At 36.6% G+C, this 15,797-nt stretch overlaps 1 protein-coding gene across 5 annotated transcripts in view; it reads right to left on the minus strand.

Annotated features, from left to right (window-relative positions):
* The window catches only part of Mbnl3 (muscleblind like splicing regulator 3), a 103,901-nt gene that overhangs the window by 53,407 nt on the left and 34,697 nt on the right, over positions 1-15,797 (minus strand). For 4 of the 5 annotated variants that reach the window (XM_052739457.1, XM_052739475.1, XM_052739466.1 and 1 more), the window contains exon 1: positions 4,568-4,818. The exons of the other annotated variant lie outside the window; for it this stretch is intronic. In XM_052739457.1, the coding sequence (XP_052595417.1) occupies positions 4,568-4,744 (177 nt within the window). In that variant the 5' untranslated portion in view covers positions 4,745-4,818. Of the gene's footprint in view, positions 1-4,567; positions 4,819-15,797 lie in introns of those variants that run through there. 5 annotated transcript variants of the gene reach the window in all.

The raw sequence follows: 15,797 nt of genomic DNA on the forward strand, positions 1-15,797 counted from the left end.
ATCTTTTGTTAAATCTAAGGGGAATTCATTTAAAATGCCAATCTAAATCAATGACGGCATGTAATGCCAAGAAATCAGTATAAAATGGGTTAAACAATACTAAAGGTAAGTTTTGAAATAAATGTACCAAGAAGATAATGCAATTGAGTAAAAAACAGTGGCATAGCAACATGACATGAAACTCTTCTATGTAGCTGAGAATTAGTCTACAGGCTTCACAAGCTAGATTCCTATCTGAAAATGGCACAACCTTCATCATTAAATATGCAGCATTTATACAGTTATGAGCACAGCTCTTAAAGCACAATGAACGATCATCCATTCAGCTCACCCTCCTATTTTCATGACCTCCTTTCATTATGAGGTGAAAATAGGACACAGTACCTATTGTACCTATTATGTAGGCAAAGAACCATCATCTGGTTGAGTAGCTAGTGCTAATGGAATGAACACACACATACATACACACACACACTCACGACCCAAAAAACAAAACCCACAGCCCACAAATCATCAAATGATTGCTTCATTTCTTTAACCACTGATAAAAAAGTACACAGATAAATTTTAATGGCGTTTCAATTATACAAATTCAAGAGGAGCAACGACTGTGATAGGAGTACAATCAGTAGAGGTCAATTATCCTCATCTTAGTATAGCGTTCATGCATATCTTGGGTAAGGAGAAACATAAAAAAGAACTACAAAGCTTTTTTACAGACATGGAACTCTGATGAATGTGCTATCTAAATGGCAAATTAAATATACAAAATCTTTTAATTCTTTATATATTTGAAATATTGAGGTTTTCATGAAAATAAATTAAAACTGTAAGGATTATGTAAATCATCTTTATCTTGTGTGATTGATCATCAAGATATTAACATAATGCCTGAATTATTTTAAGAGCAATGGATCTAGGAGAGTATATAGCATATGAAAATAATTAAGTGATATATATATATATACTCATTAGTCATTATTTAGTACCTCAATTAAACATTTTCCAAGCTATAATGCCCAGTATGTGTTTTGTAAACAACTATTTTTCATATTATTTTCCTCAATGTGTTTACCTTATAGTAAGTACTCTTTTGCCTTTAATAGGAACAGTGACCTAAAGCATATCAAATATTAGGAAAATCACACACATCCCCCATTCTCTGATGCCTAGAAAGACAGAATGTACAGTCTGTGATGAATTCCCTACCACAGAATAAAGCACAGAACAGTGATGTGTAAATTCTAGATATAAAATTGCAATGGATTGGGCACATGAGCTTGCAGCATTAAGTAATAAACTCTACCTAAATGGAACCCTTTTTAAATAGCTCCTAAAACAAACACTTCACTAATTGCAAGAAAATAACCTTATACTTGATTCACTTTGTAGCTATAATTTTTGTTTCTCATTTGTGTTGTCTCTTTGGAATCTCCATAGACATTATGAAAGTTAGGTAGTGAAGGCATTATGTATTTATTAAAGAAAACATCACTCAAGGTTTGAGAGAAAAAGGAGTTGAAGGATCAGATTAGTGGGGCTCACGCAGACTCTATATTAGATCTCCAGAACCAAGATGACAAAGAGCCTAGTGTTCTGGACTTACAAGAGCTCTGGGTGAAAGATGTCACTATTGGGCTGGAGAGATGGCTCAGCCGTTAAAGGCTAGGCTCACAACCAAAATATAAGATGTCACTATTTAGCTCAGTGCTCTGTTTTGCCTCAAGACACAACCTAGTCCTGTAGCAACAGAAAGCAACAAAAAATTGAAAGCAATACACAGAAGATGACTGTAGATAGAGCATGAATGAGTAAAGAATGAAGAAACAAATAAGCTCTTCTTTTAAGAGAGGGTCTCACTATGTTGCCCTAGCTGTCCTGAAACTTGATATGTAGACCAGTCTGGTCTTGAACTCAACAGAGATCTGCCTGCCTCTGCCTCCTGAATTCTGGGATAAAAGTTGTGTGCCACCAGCCAAAAAAATAACATTTTTAGTTTTTAGATCTGCTTGAAATAAAAGCAGTTCAGAGTTTTTCGATTTAATAATATCTCTTTTTATCCATAATAAGATTCTACTATTGAACTGGAATGGTTCACAATAAAAACTAGCAACCAAGAACTAAGTAAAACTATGTAGGTTTGTTGAGCATCCATAATCTGAAAAGCCAAAAAGTTTCAAAATCCAATGTTTCTGGGCACCAATGTAATACTGTAATTCAAAAATTCTATACATGACTTCATATTACATACAATCAACAGATGAACTAAAATACTGTATTAAAATGACCTATGGCTTATATGTGTATGTGTGTATATATATATATATATATATGTAGATATATATATATGTAGATATATATGATATAAATGAATTTCCTATTTAAAGTTGGATCACATTCCAAGGATATCTCATTATGTACATGAAAATATGCCCAAATCTGAAGAACTCTGAAGTCCAAAGCAATTCTGGCCCCTATCATGAGAATCATTTGCTGTGGATATCGCTCTGTATGCTGTGAATGTGTTGCTCTGATTGGTTAATAAATAAAGTGCTGATTGGCCAGTAGCCAGGCAGGAAGTATAGGTGGGACAAAGAGAGAGGAGAATTCTGGGAACAAGAAGGCTGAGTCAGGAGTCACCAGCCAGACATAGAGGAAGCAAGATGTAAAGATACCGGTAAGCCACGAGCCACATGGCAAGGTATAGATTTATAGAAATGGGTTAATTTAAGATAAGAACTAGATAGCAAGAAGCCTGCCACGGCCATACAGTTTATAAGAAATATAAGTCTCTGTGTGTTTACTTGGGTCTGAGCAGCTGCACGAGCTGGCTGGACACAGGAAAACTTCAACTACAATCATTCGTAGTAAAGCACTTGAAAACGTATTCTGAGTAAGCTAGCAAACAAAGGAATGGACCTCTAATAGCCAATGCAGCCAGTAATAAAAATGTTAGTAAGGTGAAGTTGATCATGATGACAGTCACATAGTATCAAGAATTGTTTTTTTTTTTAATTCTAGGCCCTCTGAATGTGGGTGACAGTTGTGATGCTTGATCTGTTTATAGGGCCCCTGGCAGGAGTACTAGGACTTATCCCAGGTGCACAAACTGGCTTTTTGGTGCCCATTCCGTACAGTGGGATATCTGGCTCAGCTTTGATGTAGCAGGGAGAGGCTCAATTTGGTATGCCAGAGTTTGCTAACTACCCAAGGGAGGCCTTACCCTTTCTGAGCAGTGGATAGGGGTAGGATGGGGGGAAGTGGAGGGGGGAGTAAGAAAAGGGGAGAGAGGGGGAACTGGGGAGAACATGTAAAATGAAAAAAAATTTTTAAATAAATAAAACGTAAGAAAAAATTCTTCTTAAGCCTATTTCATCTGGCTGTAATCTCAAAAATCATTTCAAATGTATGATGTCAAATCTATTAATTAAACCAAGAATCCATCCACACGTTTTGCATCTCTGTTTTAATTTGGATATCCTTATTCTTATTTTAAGGTAACTATGAAAACAAATGCATTCTCATGTTACACAATCATATGTCTTACTATATATAACACCCACATGCCCTCATAATTTTGCTTTACTCAAGCTTTACAACTTTGGCAGTTAAGACTTCTTTGATACTTACAAATCAGAAGTTGTTCAATCGTGTGTTCAACAAGAAAATTTAGTGAAGTTATTTTTATAACAATATGCCTAATCTTCCTGAACAATGAGGTTTTAAGTTATATGCTTTGTTTTACTTTATTTATCCTCTGAGAGCTGACTGGTCTGAGGCATTTATATCTTAATAATATGCAGAATAAGCTATATGTATACTGTAATTCATCAAAAAGTTTCTTCGTTGCATGATAATTTTGATCACTGTGTCAAAAATCCTAATTTCATGAGCTGGAGAGATGGCTCAGTGATTAAAAGCACTTGTTTTTCTTGCCAAGGACCCAGGTTTGATTCTAAGAACCTATGTATTGGTTCACAACCATCAGTAACTCCAGTTTTGGGGGATACGATGCCCTTTCTGACCTCCATTGGTACCCACTATGCACATTCTGCACATACATATAGGCAAGCAAAATATTCACAGATATAATAAAATGAATAATCATAATAAAAATTTTAAAGTCTAAATTCTATATAGAAATTAAAATCTCATGAGCTGGTAAATTATTCAGGTGTGGTGATGCATGTCTGCAATCCCAGCACTCAGGAGGCAAAGGCAGGAGGGTTGCTATAAATTCAAGGCTAGTTTATTCTACGTAGTAAGTTACAAACCAGAGATACATATGGAGAACTAGATTAAACTTCATCTAGGATATAATACCTCAGACCTACAAAAATTCATGAGTTTTTATTTTATAAGTATATCTATCTTGATAAGTAGACTTTGGTAGAATGAGCCTCTTTACTAGCTTAGTTCAGCACAAAGAAAGGCTGTATCTACTCTTAAAGCAAGTAACACATAATTTAATGCTCTTATTAATTTTACTCTTTTCTAGTACATCTTCCTTCTAAATGTCTAGAAATGAACACATTGAAGTAATTATGTGCATACACGTGGCACTCACCTTTAGAGAATCAAAACAGGCCACCACACGGCCATTTTCCACATGGCAAACTCTTGGCGGATGGGCAAACCTGCACTCTGCATCAGCTCGAGAGCAAGTTCCTCTCTGAAATTCTCTACAAACTTCTAAAGTCAGCCACTTGGTATCTCGAATTAGAGCGACATTGACAGCTGTCATATTGAAAGCAAAATGGCAATCAAGTGCACCCTCTTTCGGACAATAGTATGACAGTGGATGGTTCAAGGCGTTAAGCGAATCTGAAACAAATGTGAAGTGAGAGCAGGTTGATTTGGTGGAATGTGTTTGTTAGCACTTAGGTTCTCACTGAAGTCAAATCTGATCTGGTCAGACACAAAAAGCCACTTATTAAGTCAACTTTGTATCAGAATAACCAAAAATCAAATTAGAGACCAAGTCCTAAGAAAGCAACTATAAAGATTAAGATATTGAATGCTATATGTTGTTCCTTTGCTGAATTTGCTTCAAGTAACTGGCAGACTTTCAAAAGAATTCTATGCTGTCTAGTTGAGGTTTTCAATTATTCTTACAAAAAGCATATGTTGCTGGCTGCCCTTCAACGTGTGGAATGGTCTCAGATCAGGGAGAGAAAAGTCTGTTTCCCCAATTCTTTGCTCTGAAGAATAAGGTTGGGAGGATGTTATAACCTAAAAAATAGTTTTGCAAAATCAAGGGGATGGAAAATGACTAAGAAAACTGAGAATGAGAGAAAAAAATAAACGGGCAAGTTACTGACAGTGAACTACAAGCACAGCAAGTTTTGTAGGGGCAGGAGTGGGGGAGGGTGATTGGGAGAGGGCTTGGATAGAGAGCTCTAGAGTAGAATCCAAGCAGCAGAGTTTTCAGAAAAGGCACTTTTCAGAACCTGCAAGAAAAAAATAAATGAAATTAGCTAAAACACTACAATGCTTCCTTTCAAACTCTAGACTTGGAAAGAAAGGTAGCTGTAACTTCTGTAAAACAGGAAGCATCTACACACTGACACTGCAAGAGTCAGCTATGACCAATAAAAGAGCACTTTCCAGTGTACAGCTAGCTTTTCAGAGTAAAAGCAAGCAATTGCTTAGATACTGTTGTAGTGCAAAACTGGGTAACATCCCAATCTCTTAAAAATGATACTTTATTTTTTGATATGTTCGGGGTAGAAAGTCATTGTGGAGTCCACTATGCAGAAAGTGCCATGACAGCCCCTTACACATTCAATTTACTTGTATGTGTCTGGTTTTTAGAGGCTCTAGGAATCTGTCTTTAAACTAAACTTATCGTCTGATTGCAGCCTCTATTATTTGTTCTCAAAATTCAGAGCACAGGAATTTCTAAGAAAATGTAAGTTGCTCTGAAAGGTGACATGTATGCATAGGAAACATATATGAAACAATCATGACACAACTAGCTGGAGACTCACTTCATACGAAATAAAATGGGGGATGGAAAGAGAAAATGTGCTTTCAATTTTAGAAAATTCTTTGGGAATATAGGACTGCTTTTCCTGGGTGTATTTTTCGGGCTACTTCTTAATCTTCATGAAAGAAAGATTTCAACATACACAAGTAGGTGAGATAGAAAGCATTATTGAGCAACATGTTAGATATTATGCAGCTTGAAGATTTGCAGTTAGCCCAGTGTCAACCAGCAACAGTGGCAAGCAACTCAGCTGAAAAGAAACATGCAATGTTAGTTTGCTGGTGCTATACCATGCACACAACCTGAAGTAAGAGTAAAACAAAAGTCAGCTCTAAGCAGCAAATAAAGCAACTGTTTGTTAATGTCATCCAAAGTGGACTTAAAACCCTTGAAAATATTTCACTTAATTTTTAAACACGTTCAGCCACTTTTTGTTTGTCTTTTCCACAGTCCAGAAGAAATTCAACATTACTGGACTTTCCAGTTACCATTGGGAAATTAAATGACTTCTTGTGTTGTGTTTCCTGTAATGCACATACTACAAATAAATGCTTCTTTCAAAAGCTTAAAAAAACAAACATACAAAAAAAAGAAAGAAAAAAAGCAACTCCATTGAGTAATGGGAATAGCTATTCCAAGCTTTCTTGTAGTCATCGTAGACATTAAATCTTAGCACTGTTAGTTAACTAAGTTAATGTACAAGAGTAAAGCCAGTTCATATATTTTAAGTGGCTCAGTATATTATGGAAAGTACACTGAGAGAGTGTGCTCCAGAGGTGTATAAGTTTACATTCACACTTAATCCTACAACTAAATTACATAGGCCGCCTGAAGATATATGACAGAAAATCATGCACAAAAAAATGTTTATAAGGGTCGAGGATTTGCTCTGAACATAAACAGTGAAGATCTGGAGAAAGACTTTTCTACAGAGGTCCATCATATAGAGACATAGATATAAATTTTAAATTTTAATTTGAACTTACAGAAATGAAAAATGCAAAAAGGAACTGGCCTCTGGCCATGCATTCTATGTAACATCGAGAGTGGGAGTAGAAGGACTGGGTTTGTTTTTCTTTTTCTTTTTTTTTTTTGGTCTACGACCTTGGATGGGACCCTGGCCAATTCCTCGATACAGTTCTAGCCAGCACATGTCTTCCTTCAGGGTGAAAATATTTGGGGAGCTGGCTCAGAAGAAATGAGGTACAACAACAAAAAGAGCTAGTAAGAATGTGGAGGTCTCTCATGCAGCTGTACTTAAAAGACTATGCATAAAAGCCTATATTCTTAAGATCCTCTTGTTTGGGAGACAGTAAAACTTTAGCCTTGCTGCTTTATATTTGAGCGACAGCAATACAGTTTGGACTTTTCTGATTTATGGTTCTCCAATGCAAAGCATGAAATTAGTGCATTTGTTCTTGTCTGTATTACAGTTTTCACATGCTTGGATTGCACTTATCTGTGAATCCCTCAAAAAGACTGCAGTTTTGGGGCTTTTTCTGAAATGCTGAGAATGGAACCCTAAGACTTTCTCATGCTATCTCAAAATACACTAAACCATGAGTGATAAGTGAAACATTCTGATGAAAGAAATGAAACTCATAAAGTTAAACCACTTGTTTGACATTACTAAGCTATGAGTGGTTGAGCCATGACCCGAGGCAATATCTTCTGACTCCAAGTCTTGTGCACATATCTCGACAGAGACATCTATCTCCCTCGGGAATCTTAAAAGAGGAAAGCTAGTCATTTTGTGGTATACTTAAGTTTCCTTCACAACATTCCATTCTTGCCTGGTGTGCATCATCATTTTCATAATATCCCCAAGTTGTGCTGAACCAACATGTATTCAGTATCTGCTATGTGCCAGGCACTATTGAGGATACTGATAAGATGTCTGGTTTTGTGGAATTTCCTATGTTTGTTTAGATAAAGAACTAATCTAAGATGCAGAGAACTGGAAGGATTATATTAGAGTTGATGAATGGTTGGAAATAGACAATAGATATTGTGAACTCAACACAAGCTTCTAACTCACTAAGCATTATGACTTAATACTCTTAAATCCACTTTCAAACACTTGCACAGAAGTGAGTCATGAAGAGAAATACTGAAGAATTACTCATACTAAGATTAATTGCTGCCTAGATTCTTCCTGGAGAGGATTCTACTGCTCTCATCTTACAGATGGAAAAATGGAGGTAGGGAAGGTTAAGTAATTAACTTGCACAACTTCTCATAGCTAGGTAGGTGATAGAGCCATGCAGACAGTTGGATTCCATAATCAACCTTTTAAACAATATCAACATACTGGGTCTTTCTTATGGCAGAGATCACTTTTTTCATTATTCTACCTGACCTCACAACTTAACTTTGCTCTGTTATTAGAGTATAAATTCCTGATAGTAAAGAACATGGCTTCTCAGGTTTTTTTTTTCCTTTTATCTTGTCATCTGAATTTCAAATACTGTTTTGCTTTAAGGATTCCTAGTTTGAAGGATATTAGGGTGGCATGGTAATTTAATATTACTAGCCTTTCAGCTGTACCTTGCTAGAAAGGAGTTTCATCACTGAGCACTTTTTAAGTGTCAGAGTTTTGTCCACCTCTCTAGATTTTGAATCCACTGGAACAGTAAAATTGAGTATTTTCCCACAATTCTAAATTTCAAAATAATGTTCATCTATAAGACCACTTGATAAAATACAAGGAAACTATAAGCACTTAAAATTGCACACTCAATAAACTCATCAGTAAGTGCATCTTTTGAAGATGTACACTATGCTTTTTAAGGATTCCTTTTATTTTTTCATAAAAAATTATCACACACACAAAACAAACAAACAAAAAGTAGGAAGAACTACTTTCTGTTGATCTGACAGAAACAGGAACTTATTCCAGGAGTGCAAACTCACTACCATCAGCTACTTTGGTCCCATTTCCCTACATTCTTCTTATCTACGCCTTTTCTCACTGTCTCTACAAGCCAGTATATAACAGAAACATGACCAGTGCCTGGTTAGTTCCAAAGATCACAAAGCTACAATGACTAAGGAGGCACTCCTTAAATTATTTTTATAGGACTCCAGAATGAACAATGAATACAATGTTTTATTTCTTTCCATTTTAAGCTTTCCTTAACATCTGTATTGCCTCTGAATTTCTTGTGGCCATTTATTTTGGCTTTACAAATATCCAACACACCTGCCATACACTGCTTGAATTGGCAGGCTGACAAGATTTAAAAGCCTTCAAGTTTTCAATTTTGCTTCAGGTCCTAGTTCCCGCCTCCTTTGTTTTGCTTAGTGGCCCAGCACTGCACCCTTTAGGGCATATGTGAAGTGCATAGCGCTGAAGATAGAGACCACAATTTCACAAATACCATACAGCATACTCAAATCTTCTGTCCAGAGAAAGAAGGAAGACTAGAAAAGGACATTTCACCCATGTGCAGGACATTTTCAATGATTTAGTTCAACTTCTGTTGCAGTTTTCCACACTAGCCCCAGGCTAACAAAAATCAGATACCTTTTTAAAAAATGACATTTAAGTCAAGTTATTCTGTTTCACAAACCCATGAAATGACCTACCTCGGTTCATATCTATGGTCATAGAAGAAAAAATAGATGCAATGATTTCTTCTGATCATTACTGTACAGTAGATGATGCTCACTTTTGTCAAATGGGCGCATCTTTTTGTGAAGCTGTGTCTATTTTGTTTATGTATTTCTTAGTGTGCATGCCCGTTTGTAACTATGCCATGGCCCACATGTGGACGTCAAAGGACAAGTTTTGGTAGCCGATCAGCATCAGAGCATTTGGCTTACAGGGCAAGTAGTAACCCACTGAGCTATCTCACCAGCACTCAATGTTTTACAATCTCATTGTCTATAATGAGAAACTCTTGAAAATGCAGCCCAAATTTCCACTGGCGCTTTCTCCCAACTCCTCCCATTCAAAATAATAATAAAAAGCTATCACATGATGTTTATTTATCTTTCAACTATTTATAAATAGCCCAAGTACTTTACTAACTCTCTTGTTTTGCAGTACTGGGGATTAAACTCAGGTACTCAAACATGCTGTTAGTTGTGCTACCATGAGTCACGCCCTCTCTGGTCAAAACTGTGAGTCTTGTAAGAATGATTATGTGTCAGCAAGGTAAACTGAGGTAGCATATAGTGATCTCTGCAGCATAAAGAGCTCCATCACTATACTTAGGAAGCATCCAGTGAGGACTTCCCTACCTGAATTTATCATAGCATTATAGCAAATGAGTGTAGACTCTCAATCTCAACAGTTGGTATCTATTCATTATTAGAGCAGTAATAAAAACAGTCAAACAACAGAAAAATACTATGGCTGATAATATTGGGAGAGTCCCATATGTACCTTCATTTCAAAGACCAATGCTGAAGTTTGTAGTAGGCATGAAGGGAGATTGCTACGAAAATGAATCCTGTGGAAGTGTACATATGAGAGCGCTGACCCTTGGTGTCTGAAGTTACTATTTCTAGAGGCTTTCTAGCACACATATGATGAGAAGATGTGCCTATAAATCAGTTGTTTAGAATTCATGGTGATAGGGCAATGGCTGCTGTAGGAAAGAATGAAGACTGGAATACTGGAAGCACAAATAGGACAGAATTGTAAGTTCTCTACTTTTCTGTCTTCACACAGACTTAAGGGTGTCCGCCTCTCAAGGTTCCTAAAACAGGAATTTGATATTTTCTTCATATTCCAGAGTGACTTAGACTAGATTGTCAAAACCAATTCTTTATAGAAAATTTCTTTATGTAAAAATGTAGAACTTTAAGTTTAATTAAACGTTAGATAAGTAGTCAATGTACTTGCTAATGCTAAAGAAAGCTGTGTGGTTACAATACAATAATAAAATCACTCAGCCTAGATGGGACAAGTTGTCTTCTATCTCACAAGGTCAATCTCAACAAGTCTCAAAGGAAAGATTTAAAGACCCCCACAGCAGAGGAAAGCTATAAATAAAACAGGCTTTGGGATTTTACTTTTATTATGGGGGTGGGGGCTGTACATGTGAGTGCAGTGCCCTGAGAAATCAGAAGAGGGAGAGAGAGGCCAGAAGAGGAAGTTGGCTCCCCTGGAGCTAGAGTTGACTGGCTTCATGTAGGAACTGAACTCAACATCCTCTAAGAGAGCAGTATGTGCTCTTAACAGTTGAGCCACCTCCCCGTCCCTAAAATAGGTTTAACACTGAGATTGGAAAGCAATATCTGAACTCTGTAATTTAAGTCAACTTTCAACAACAACAACAACAACAACAACAACAAAACAGTTTTCTAAGTCTGGGAATATGGCTGAGTGATAGAGTACCTTGCCTGGCATGTCTGAAGACCTGAGCTCATCTCCAGCACTAGAAGAAAAGGAGGAAGGAGAAATAAAAGAAAAAAGAGGTAAACAACAACAAAATAATTCTATGAACTTTATCAGTTTCAGCTCCCATTTGCCTCAATAAGTTGGGAAATAACTTTTGTGCCTACATTTGTAAGGCATGTTAATTAAATCCAGGCTTCAGTTTAAATAAGGGATGTGGTAAATTAACTACATGTCAAATATTTAAAAAACTCCAAAGAACTTTAAATGGGTGCCCAGTAGTTATCAAAGCCATTGGGGATAAAGTAACCTCTTGGTTACTTCAATCTTGAACAGAGACTAAGGAAGGTTCATTTCCTGGGCTAAAATACCTGAGGCTTTTAAGGTACAAATGAAGAGCTGACAATCTAATTTTATTACATATGCTACCTTGGCAGTCTGTGTTCCAAATGAGTGGTGGAACCAATTGGCCTGGTTTATTTGGCTTCTTTCAGTAACAAGTCAGATCTGTTTTGCAGCTTAATTCCTGGCTGTGGAGGAATTTTCACATACTCCTGACAACCAAAAGCATATCCTCAGCATCTCTGAATCCACACAGAAAAGGCAACCCCATCCTTTTAAGGTTATAAGCACTTACTGAAACTATAGGTCTGTGTCTTTCACTAATGTAAATGCAATTTCACTGACACCCTTCTTCCAGTTCATATAATACTAGCCCCAAATTTTAAGATCTGGCATGTTTCTACTATACTCTTAGTTGTAAGAGTTCACTTTTTTCTACTACATTCTGATAAAAAAAAAACCCAAAAAAACAAAAACAAAAAAAACCAACCAGGTTTCATATAAATTTTCTCAGTATTAATTTCTAATCAACAAGGATACTGAGAATTGTATTGATTAAAAACTCCAAGAGTGATTTTAGGGATCACAAAATAGTCAATACAACATGAGAGTGTGTTGTCCAATACATTCTGCCATGCCATACAAAAGCTGGTATTTGAGTTAAACAGTCTTCGTTTGTAGTTGTTACTAACAGTTAACATTGAGACTAGGGAGATGTCTCAATGGGTAAAGTGCTTGCCTTGCAACATTAGTACAATAATTCTGATCCCTACCCACATAAACCTGAAGAGGTAGCACAGGTGTGTACTGCCAGGACTGAGGAGAAAGGGTCAGAGACAGGGAGCTCTCTAGAATAATTTGGCCAGCCAGCATAGCCAACGGGTGAGCTCCTGATTCAGTGAGAGGCTTTGTCACAAAAATATGGTAAGAAGTGATGAAGAAATCTCAACCTCTACCCCTTGCATGAACACATATACATGTACATATGCACATACCCACACAAACACATACATTACACACACACACACACACACACACACACACACACACACACACACACACATACAATAGAAGAAGAATAAAAATGGCTCACATTTATGGAAGTCTCATCTTGTGCCATACAAGATGCTATTAATTTATAGTCACTACCTTGATCAATCATCTCTAATACTTCCTAAAGTGTGTACTGTTGAGAAGCAATGTTAAAGTTCAATTTAAAAGCACAATCTCTCAGAATTTAAATCCTAGATTTGACACTAAATAGTCGCAATGAGTTTTCCCACTTTTAAATTCCTCAGAAATAAGGACAGAGTCATGTACACCAAAACTTTTCTCCAAGTTTTCAATTTTCTGCGCAGCTCATGCAATCACAATATGAAAGCACATTATTCAGTGGAACCCAGAGGATTCTGAATTGCTTATAGTTTGGAAGGTCCTATCTTCTCATACATACCTAGCAAATATGTTTGAAAATGTGTCACACATTGGGCTTAAAAATCACAATCAAGAGAACATGTGGTCTACAAATCTGGCATCCAGCTGGAGAGGGAAGCATAGCAGCCTTTGGGCCTAGTAAATCTCTTTCTCAGGAACAGAATTTATTGACCCCAAAATAGCTATCCAAACCAAAGTGAACACTTTGAACCAAACTTTAGGAAGCATGAAAAAAACTAGAAAGTTATAATATTACAGCAAGGTTGTCAGTACCTTCAAAAACTCAACTCTCTGTTGCTAACCCTTGAGCTTTCCATATCAACACCTGGACTACGTACATCATTCAGAGGGGAAAAATAAAAAAGATTCTGACACTTATGGAGAAAACCTAAGTAAAAACCTTCAAAGAAAGCAGGGGTTTGAAAATAAAACTCAGGGTGCTTGTTGGAAAGATGGATCAGTGGTTAAGAGGACTGGCTGATTTCCAGAGGACCCAGCACCCACATGGCAGCTCACAATCATCTGTAAGTCCATTCCCAGGGGGATTCAATGCCCTCTCTGGACTCCACAGGCACTGCACACAGGTGGTGTACAGACATGCATGTAGACAAAACACTCATACACATGAAATAAATAAAAAATTTTAAATACATACAAAGAAAAGAAAGCTCAAAGGAAATGTTGAAATTGAACCAGTCAGGGTCTGCACACCAAGTGTCAACAAGTAAGAACAGGCAGATAAGATTACAAAATATCTTTAGTGCATATATATATATATATATATATATATATATATATATATATATATATATATATGAATGACATGAATGTGGGGAAAGGCATTTTATATGGAGAATAGTTTGACAGGGATGGAAAGAGAATAATTAAAAAGTATTTTATACATGTATGAAAATGTCAGAGAAAAAATTAATTTAAAATCACAAAAACCCTGTCTATAAAATCACCATAAGTGGCCAGAACAAAAGGAGGAAGGGCTTAATACTAAATTAAAGAGAGTATTTACATTGATATGGAGGTGAGGGGAATACTTAGCAAAGCATATAAAACTCCATACTAAAGCTACCATGGTGAATTCATGATTTTATAATAGTGTATACAGCATTATATGTGAGATGAGGAAATTAAGGTTAACATTACATAGCATCTATGTTGTAAGTACTGAATGAGCTAAGTGATTAAATTTGACAGCCATACAGATGAATAAGTACACGAAAGGAGCAAAAAGGCCTAGATTCTGTTTAATAGAACAGTATAATCTCACAAAAGATCATAAAGGGCTGGGCATGATAGTATATGACTTTATTCTAGCACTTGGGAATCAGAGGCAGGTGGATTCTGTGAGTTCAGGATGATCCTGGTCTACATAAGAGACTTCCAGGACAGCTAAGTCTATATAGTGAGACCTTGTCTGAATTTTAAAAAAAAAATTAAATCACAAAGGTTCTTGCTAAATACAAACTTCAGCTTATACTGACAAAACCTGAGATTAACCCTGCCTAAAGTCCTACCATATGTTTGTACCACTACAAATACTCAAGCTGGAAGTAACAAAGAAGCTTTCACATTAGTAATGGCTACAACAGGACTCTCCATTATCAGTTGTTTTTTTTTTTTTAAACATCAGCAAGACATTTTGTTGTGGGTAGCCATTCCAGCTTTGATCTGGAAGTTCCAACCCCCACTGAGGCTTCGGTAACTGTCACGCCAACAAGGCGGGGCCAAGGGAGGACCCTGAAGACCCAATATCCGGATGCGCCTGCCCTCTTGGTTCCTGGACCCTGGATGCTGGAGGTAGACCAAGCGGAGTTCTCCAGAGAACACCGCCAGACTGCGCCACACCTTTCCCAGACCCTGTAAGTATCCCTTCACTTGTAAGTTACCCCACAAAATAAACCTCCCTTTTAACTACGTAGAGTGGCCTTAATAATCTCATCAATAACATTTATTTGGGTAAATTCGAAGATTTGTAGTGTTAGATGGCCTAGTGAAAATAACTTACATTCAAATGTACAATCTCTTCTTTAATATACACAAATCTGATCATATGCAACCTAACATGAAGTTTAAATAATTAGATAACTATTCTTTAAAAACCATTCTCAATAAAACACAAACTCCATATGAAAATCATTCATCTTTAGTTGATTTTCTTGCGTGTGTGTGTGTGCGTGTGTGTGCGTGCGTGTGTGTGTGTGTGTGTGTGTGTGTGTGTGTGTGTGTGTGTGTGATCATGTTTGTTAAAAGTCAAATAAGACTCATTTGGTAAGGGATGGAGATTGGAATAATTCTAGAGTTGAAGCAAACCAGTCCTAGGTTGTAGACTACAAAGAAGAAAATGAAAGTAAGTCATTTGGACTAGATGGTTAGAATCCAATCATTGAATTCACCTTAAGAGTAGTTATTCATAATTAATTTTTCATAATTTTATTCTCTAAACATTTAGCCAGACGCTGAGTGTACAAACATGGAAAAACCACAGACCCTCATTTATTCCACTTTTTCAACATTTCAAACACATTTTCAGCAAAAACCTTAGTGAGTAAAAGCCATAATTTTAAGAACTCACATACTATAAACTTCCCTTTTTAAAAAGACTATGTTTAAACCTAAAAGCTTACTGATGATTAGGACCAACTATACTATTATTAGGAACCACCTCATTCT

The sequence above is a fragment of the Peromyscus californicus genome, unplaced genomic scaffold, assembly GCF_007827085.1.
Source record: "Peromyscus californicus insignis strain IS unplaced genomic scaffold, ASM782708v3 Scaffold_10__1_contigs__length_136768540, whole genome shotgun sequence".
Classification (NCBI taxonomy): domain Eukaryota; kingdom Metazoa; phylum Chordata; class Mammalia; order Rodentia; family Cricetidae; genus Peromyscus; species Peromyscus californicus.